Source organism: Canis lupus, chromosome 25 (genome assembly GCF_048164855.1).
Source record: "Canis lupus baileyi chromosome 25, mCanLup2.hap1, whole genome shotgun sequence".
NCBI classification, from domain to species: Eukaryota; Metazoa; Chordata; class Mammalia; order Carnivora; family Canidae; genus Canis; species Canis lupus.
Window position 1 is genome coordinate 20,608,050 of NC_132862.1, and position 8,543 is coordinate 20,616,592.

An 8,543-nucleotide genomic window follows, 5' to 3' on the forward strand; every position below is an offset into this window, starting at 1 on the left:
TCTTTGAGAAAAATATTTGTCAGGGTTCACAAAAATATTTGTGTATCTTTTCACTAAATGGCGACTGTTCTCGAAGAAAGACCCTTTAAAAGTGGGGGAGAGAGGGAAGCATTGACACTGCAACAGGCAAACTGTTAAAAGTTCTACAAACTGAAACATGAGATGAGTTTTAAAAGTGATAAAACCCAAAATGACATTTGTGACTTTACTACTATCTAGGCCTCACATGTCATAGCTACAATGATGATCAGAATCTAAAGCTGCTTCCAGGCTCTTCTTAGACAAACAGGTAACAAACAGTTTTTTTATATGAAGATTTTGTTTATTTATTCATGAGACACAGAGAGAGAGAGGCAGAGACACAGGCAGAGAGAGAAGCAGGCTTCATGCAGGAGGCCCCATGTGGGACTTGATCCCAGGTCTCCAGGATCACGCCCTGAGCCAAAGGCAGATACTCAACTGCTGAGTCACCCAGGCATCCCTAAACAGTTATTTTTAAACCTCTTGATAAATAATTTGTCCTCGATGCCTTCTACAATTTGAAGTGTGAATGTGAACCCCCCACCCAAGTCCTGGGTGCTTTGCTTAAAACCAAACACATGCCCCAGAGGTAGCTACGATTATTGTTGAAACAAACTGATAAGCCAAAAGTGCTGGTTGAACTCAGGCCAAAAGCTAAAGAAAAGGAGAATTGTCCTAAGAAGCCACTAGCACCAGGATGCATGGAAAATTGGGTTTGGTCTCTTTTTTTCTAGGTCAGTGTGGTTGTCTGAGTAACTCTTACAGAAGGGATGACCTACTAAAACCAATATTGCCTCTCTGCTGGTACAAGCACAGCCTACCTGGGGTACCTCGTAGCTCAGGGAGGACCGCCAATCCTCCAACCAGGGAGCTGGTAAGAAATACACACTGAGCTGGAAATTCTGTTCAATATTTCCATATTTTCTATAGATCTTTGACGAAACAAGTAGTAATCTTCACAATCACTTATTTAAATATCAATATCTACTTTATAAAGTGTTCAATTTCAATTCCATCTACTGTATATCGATATATCTTTTAAATTCTAAATTTCTGGGGCCCCTGGGTGGCTCAGTGGTTGAGTGCCTGCCTTTGGCTCAGGGCATGATCCTGGGGTCCTGGGAACAAGTCCCATATCAGGCTCCCTGCAAGAAGCCTGCTTCTCCCTCTGCCTATGTCTCTGCCCCTGTCTCATGGATAAATAAAATCTTAAAATAAAATTTATATTTCTGTAAAATACATATGGCTTTGGTACTATCCCAGCTCAATAATGGTCTATTCTTTCTATATTTTCCTCTCCTAAGGAAAAAAAAGGTCAAGAGGTACTTTAATATGTATAGAGCTTCTGCTTTTAAGTAACTTCTAAACCTGAGATTCTCTGCACTGTATCTGAATCAAAATAAGAACATCTTCTGAGGTTATCACACACGAGTGTTTCCACAAGTGCTTTTTCACATTCGCAGCATGTTCAGATGTGCAGGGTACCTGATTCCTTTCGGTTTACAAACCTGCACTAAGTATTTATGCTGGGAGTCAAGGCTAAGGGTATTTTTCAGCTTTGTCCCATGGAGCAGCCTGGGAAGAAGCATCTGGGAATGTGCCTGGAGCGCATGTCCCCATCAAGGGGTTGTCAGCGATGGGGACAGTGGAAGAACATAGGAAAGGTCATTACAAGTCCAGATACCTACTTCCCAACAGGCTGTGATAGGAATAAATGAAACAATTCTGATGATGCTTTTCAGATGAATGTGAAATGGATTTAAAGACAGAGGCAGCTCCTTTTTCTGGGAAGAAAAGATGATGAGAGAAAGTGGTCCAGAAGGATTTGGAGTGAAGGCCAAGACTTAATATCCAATCGCCTGACAGGAACTGAGACCTCTGCCATTTTTTTTTTCCTGACCTGTAATATGCCACAATTAGTCTTTCAAGGTGACATAGAAGCTCTCTTGCTGACCAGGGGCCAAAAGGAAGACATACGTATCTTTCCTTTTAGAGAGCAAGCCGATCACTGCCTGTGTAACTGGGCTTTCTGGGTCAGCTGTGCTGCACCACAGGCGTGGGAGGGGAAGCCCACCACCACACTAACAATGCAACTTCCCTGGGCAATTCCTTTTCCAATTTTTCCTATCCAAAGCCAAAGCCAAAAAAAAAAAAAAAAAAAAAAAGATACTACCACCAGTTCTTCCAAGCACATCACTGATGACTTTCCATATCCATGCCTATGCTCTGTCCTGAAAGACCCTCTTCTTCAGAGCCTCTTCTTCACTGCCTCCCCAAGTTATCTACCCATCGATACTAAAGTTGGCACCTTCTCTGAGGGTCAGGGAGTCCCTGCTGCATGACCTAGATATAATTTCTCCCAACTTTGGGTGAGGAGGCTCACTCGTAGCAGTTAAACTGTAGATCTTAACTAGGTTCTGTCTTGTCTTACGCATATTTTGACGGCTTCTCACGTACTTATAAGCTCTTGAAACTTTTTTCTTGTTTACCATTTCTGTCTTTGTTCACTTAGTACAGTAGTATGTATTTAATGGATAGTTTATGAATGAACCAGCCCTGTCCACGCCTTAGACCAATCATCATTCATTTAAAATCAACAAATCTTTATTAGGCATTTAACAGGTATAAGGAGTCGGAGATTGTAAAGATGAGTAAGAATCAACCCAGGAATGGAACTAAGAAATCTACCTGAGTAACCTGCGGCAAGTAGGCCGAGTGTTAGAACAGGCACACACAAAAGCAACAAAGTGAAAATAGAAGGGGAGAAGCATTTCCATTGGGGAGGAGAGGTTCTGGGAAGATTTTATGGAAAAAAGGGGGATGATCATTTGATGTATGTCAGATTTCACTTAACACTTTATAATAGTGTCATTTAATCCCCACACAACCCTCCAAATTAGGCAGATTTTACTTTACTATAGACAAGGAAATTGGGGCTCAGAGCAATGAACTAATGTGGCCAAGGTCACATACCTAGTAAATAATGAAACTGGCAATCACATTCCCAATGGCCTGGTTCCGAAGCTCATGCCCATTTCCCTATACACCTGATCGCCTCCTCCACAGGCAAGCTGAAAACATAGTGACACCTGAGCTCAGCCTTCCAGACTACCTGAAACTTCTACGCGCCTACCTGGAGGGAAGGCAGGAGCAGCCCATAGCCTGAGCAATGCCTGGAGGTAGCAAAGTTTAAAACATATGGGAAAAGGTAGATTCCCTCACATAACAGACAAGGAGGCAAAGTGGAGGGATTTTGGAAGAGAAAGCTGGTGGATGATTCTCCACTTTCCCTGTGATACATTTGGAACGTATGGTAAAGTGTATTTCTTATCTACTCAAAAAAATAAATATTATAAGTAAAGCAGTTTCTCTATGAATAAAACATTTTGAGTGCTTTGGCAACTACTGTTTTATGGCAACAATCTTGACCTTCAATAATAAATATCCTGTAATGTAAACCATATTGATGGAAGAATGAGTGATTCTCTCCACATTTCCTCTTTTTCCAGCTTTTGTTTCTCTCTCTGTAAATATATTATATAAAGACTTAAACCATAAGATTAAAGACTAGAGAAACAAAGTACCAGTAATGTACTTGGGTAAATAACAAACTTCCTATCATGTCAAACAACATTTAAGCATTTTCAAGTAAGAGTTTTAATATTATATAACTGGACTCATTTAAACATTTTAAGAGATTTTTTTTTTTTAAGTTTAGCAGGAGAAAGGGGCAGCAGGAGGAGGAGAGAATCTTAAGCAGGCTCATGCCCAGTGATAATGACCTGAGCCTAGATCAAGGGTTGGAGGCTTAACTAACTGAGCCACCCAGGCGCCCTTGGAAATATTTTAAATTTTAAAAATAGAGGGGGTGAGGTATTATAAAGTGATAGAATTTAAATGTGAGGGACCAGTAAACGTGATTTCACATAAGAGAAGAAAATGGGGGGGGGGTACACAGCCAAGTGCTTCATAAATTATCAGTAAACATCCAGAAATACTATAAGCTACTGCAGGGAATATCTTCCACCTGTAGTGCCAGCACCAGTAAGAGTTCAAATTATAGGTTCTTCTAAGTTCTCACAGCCTCCTGCCACCAGAAGGAGGGAGGCACTGGGTGAGGCAGGTGGGGTACAGGAGGGCTGGTATTTGGGGTTGGTGGAGAGGGGGCATTCCAGGGAGCAGACCTGCAGAAACCAGGACAGGAAATCACTGTCTCACAGAGCAGACAAAGGTCTCAGGGACATTCATCTCCTATAGGGCACCTGGTCACTGAGTCCCTGATAATGCTGGCGATGGTACTGAGGCTGACTCACCACCCAGATCCCAGGCACCTGCGTAACTCCGCTGTCACGGTGGAAAACTGGAGGTTTTCAACTAAATGGGACACCTGAAATCAGGGCTACTAGAATGAGGTGTTATTACCTTATTTATGATTTCCTGAATATTATGTAAAGGGAGAGATTTCGAAAGGATGCTCACAGCACAGAAAGAGATCATGCTTTAGAATCAGGGAGTCTGGGGATCACTGGGTGGCTCAGCGGTTTGGTGCCTGCCTTCGGCCCAGGGCATGATCCTGGAGTCCTGGGATCGAGTCCCACATCGGGCTCCCTGCATGGAGCCTGCTTCTCCCTCTGCCTGTGTCTCTGCCTCTCTCTCTCTCTCTCATGAATAACTATTAAAAAAAAAAAAAAAGGGATCCCTGGGTGGCGCAGCGGTTTGGCGCCTGCCTTTGGCCCAGGGCGCGATCCCGGAGACCCGGGATCGAATCCCACGTCGGGCTCCCGGTGCATGGAGCCTGCTTCTCCCTCTGCCTGTGTCTCTGCCTGTCTCTCTCTCTCTCTCTCTGTGTGTGACTATCATAAATGAATAAAAATTAAAAAAAAAAAAAAGAATCAGGGAGTCTTGCCACAAGAAAAAAAGGAAAGTGAAATGACTGTGTTTATTATATGTTTCGGCTTTCCCTGTATATTTTATTTATTTATATTGAGAGAGAAAGCGCAAGTGTGTGAGCACATGGGGGAATGGGGGGAGGCAGGGGAAAATCTCAGACAGACTCGCCTATGTGGGGTTCAGTCTCAGGCCCCCGAGATCATGACATGAGCCCAAAATCAAGTCAGATGTTTAACCAGCTGCATCACCCAGGTGCCCCTCCTTATATATTTTAAACATTCGATTACTTTTTCTTTTTTCCTGGAGTCAAACGTCATTGGGCTGGCAGTCCCTACCCTTCTCCCCTTCCCCCATTCACTCTTCTCCCCCTACCAACTCCTTGCCGTCTCTCATTTTCCTTCCCCCGTCCCTTCCTCATCTCCCCATCTCTGTCCCTCACTTTCCACCTTCCTTCCATCTTGCTCCTTTACTCTCTCCCTTTTTCTCTATTCACTCCATCCCTCTTCCCCATTCTCTTTTCCTCTCCCTCCCCAAACCCCTCCCCACCTTCCCAAACTTGTGAAAGCAGTTTTAGTCCATCCTGGTTTATGTTGGGTAATGCATCTCAGGCTGAAACTTTCCCTAAGGATCCAGGCCAGGAGTGGTAGCTTATGCAAAGTTGACCGGCACATGATCTTTTATTTCTGAGTCACAAAGATGAACTCAAGCCACTATAATTGCAGAGCGACATCTCAGAAAGAGTGCTCTGATTAGCTCGCAGGTGACAACATGCCATGGTAAGCAAAAGGAAGGGGAGAAAGCTGCCCCACAAATGCCAAGACTCAAGCCATCCCTGACAGTCTTGAAAGTGCGCTGCTCCTGCAGGACTGCCCTCTTCCTGACTCCAAGGATTCTGGAACCATTTACCAGGAGGACACCCAGTCACTTGGCAGCTTGCTCACTCTTGGTGTTTACCATAAGCCTGTCAAAAAATTGAGCAGGCAATTACGTTAGGCACAGCTGATTTTTGGTGACCATTGCCAAAACCAGCCCCAAAGTTATTTTCAGCTGTGTAAGCACCACGGGGGTTTTCTCCCCCACCACCACTTACAGATTTGTGTTACCAGGGCCTAGGGAAACTGCCTAGGGAAAAAGAAATCTTCAGGGATTTTGTGTTAAGGAAAAGATGGCCATGGATTCTGATAGAGAGCCCTGTTTTGTTATGTTATTTCCTCCAGGGATAGGGGAACTTATAACCCTATTTTTTTCACCCTTTTCATCTAAAGAGGGTATCTGAAAAGTACACGCATTGCTCATTAGCACCACCCAGTGAGACAGGAAAGAAAGGAAAGCAGCATGGCCAGTAGCCACAGATTTTTTTCAGTTTTGTCACTCTCTGGCGGTGGAACTGTGGCCCAACCTGTTTTCTCATCTCATCAGCAACATGGAGATAACACCACCTACATCATGGGGCTGCTAGGACACTAAGGAAGGTACCCCTGTGAAATGCTTGATACGTAACAGGACCTCAATAAATGCAGGCTCTCCCGGCCCCCACGGAAATTTTGCTATTCTTACCTAAGATAGATCAATTTTAATCATTTCCAAATGTACACTTGGTATTCAGCTAAACAGCAATAAACTATTTCTCTGAAAACTTATAAGCCCATAAGGCTTATGGGGTGAATGCCACTCTGAATGGGTAGGTGCATTTTCGTATTTCTCTTTTTTCGGTAGAGTCCAAACATTCTTTCAATTTGGCCAGTGTTGACTTGTGATAACATTTTAGTTAATCAGACAAGGCTCACCAACTTCACAAAGCAAATGGGAGCTGCAAATTAATAATTGTATTAAGCCAATGTTTATGGGGCACTTGCTATTCCTCAAGGACTGGGCTAAGCATTTTTTTTAATTTTTATTTATTCATTACAGACACGGGGGGGGGGGTGGGTGTGTGTGGGCAGAGACACAGGCAGAGGAAGAAGCAAGCTCCATGCAGGGAGCCCGAAGTGGGACTCGATCCGGGTCTCCAGGATCACACCCCTGGGCTGAAGGAGGCCCCAAACCACTGGGCCTCCGGGGCTGCCCTGGGCTAAGCATTTTATACGTACCTAAGTGCATTTTATATCTCATTTGGTCCTCACAATCCTATAAGCCAGATATTGTAATTATCCCCATTTTACAGATGAAGAAACTAAGGCTAAATAAGTAAATAACCCCAGCGACATGTCTGAGCTTAACCCATACATACGGCCTTCTCTTTGCTAGAACAGCGCTCGCTCACATCTTTCTATCTTCCAGAAAAAAGGGCACAGTTCAAATGAGAGTGTTGGAAATCTCCCCACGACCCCAAGTTCCCTTAACTGTAATTAGAGTTTCATTCTTTTTTTTTTTTAATTTAACTAATTTATTTATGAGAGACCCAGAGAGAGAGAGAGAGAGAGAGAGAAAGAGAGGCAGAGACACAGGCAGAGGGAGAAGCAGGCTCCATGCGGGGAGCCCCGTGGGGGACTCGATCCCGGGTCTCCAGGGTCACGCCCTGGGCTGAAGGTGGCCCTAAACCGCTGCGCCACCCGGGGGTCCCTTATTAGAGTTTCAAAAGCACCTCTTCCCCCTGCTGTGCTTCAGAGAAGAGTCAAAACTCATCACCACGTGATACGAGGCAAGCGCGGGTTTGGTCCATTGCTTCCCTGGAATCCCCTCTGCCAGTTTTCCTCCAGTTGCTTGTGGGTTTCTGTTCCTGCCTCCCCTTTAACAAGTAGGTTCCAGGCGTCCCTAACCGGCCGGCCCGGGGAGGCCTCGCAGGCGAGCAGCCCGCCGTGGAGGGGGCGCGGGACGCGGCAGCGCTTCCAGCTCGGGGCTCGGGGCCCGGGACCCCGCGGGGCCGCCAGCCCCTCCGCCGCGGGCTCCCCGCAGGGCTCCCGGGGTCTCGGCGGCTCCGCGGCGCCCGGGGCGGGGGGCGGGGGGCGCAGGACGCGGGCTCGGGGGCCCGAGCGCCCCCCGAGGAGGGCATCGCAGAAGCCCGCGCAGCGGCTCCCGCAGACGCCGAGCGGGGTCCCGGGGGGCCGCCGGGGGGGCTCGCCCGGCGCTGGTCCCTCGCCGCCTCCCCTTCGCGCAGAGATGCAGCCGCGGCCGAGAAAGGAGGCTGCGGGCGACGCGAACGCGGGCGGCGAGCCCGGGCACCCCCCGGCCTCCCGGGGCACGCGCGGGGCTCCCCGGGTGCGGGCGGGAGCGGGGCTCGGGGCTCGGGGCTCGGGGCTGCGCCCCCCGCGCCGCGCGCACCTGGAGCCGCCGCCTCGCAGCCTCACCTGGCGCCGCAGCCTCCTCCGCCGCCGCCATCGCAGGAGCCGCCCGGCCGGCGCCGCAGCCCCGGGGCTGGGGCTGGGGCTGGGGCTGGGGCTGGCGGCAGGGAGAGCTCGGGGCCCGCCCTGCGCCGGCCCCGCCGCGGGACGCGGCCGCCCCCACCGACCCGGGACCGCAGAGCGGGCGGCCTCGGGGGCCCGGCGCGGGGCGGAGTCACGGCGGCGCCGCCCCCGAGCCCCGCGCCTGCAGGCCGAGCGCCGCGGGGCCCCGAGCTGCGCTTGCAGCCTTTGGGGAGCCCGCGCCTGAGGCCAGGGTCCCGGGATCCCCGTGAGAGTCGCGGTGTGCGTGCT

General features: G+C 48.4%; 1 protein-coding gene across 6 annotated transcripts in view; it reads right to left on the reverse strand.

Moving 5' to 3' along the window:
- The window catches only part of BMAL2 (basic helix-loop-helix ARNT like 2), a 117,171-nt gene extending 108,866 nt beyond the window's left edge, over positions 1–8,305 (reverse strand). For 4 of the 6 annotated variants that reach the window (XR_012017571.1, XM_072798570.1, XM_072798568.1 and 1 more), the window contains exon 1: positions 8,199–8,304. Coding sequence is in view for 4 of the 6 variants with exons in the window: in XM_072798570.1 (XP_072654671.1) it covers positions 8,199–8,229 (31 nt within the window). In the remaining 2 variants the exon portion in view is untranslated. Of the gene's footprint in view, positions 1–8,172 lie in introns of all 6 variants that reach the window. The other 2 variants (XM_072798571.1, XM_072798569.1) reach the window with 2 other exon arrangements.
- Between the last annotated feature and the right edge of the window lie 238 nt (positions 8,306–8,543).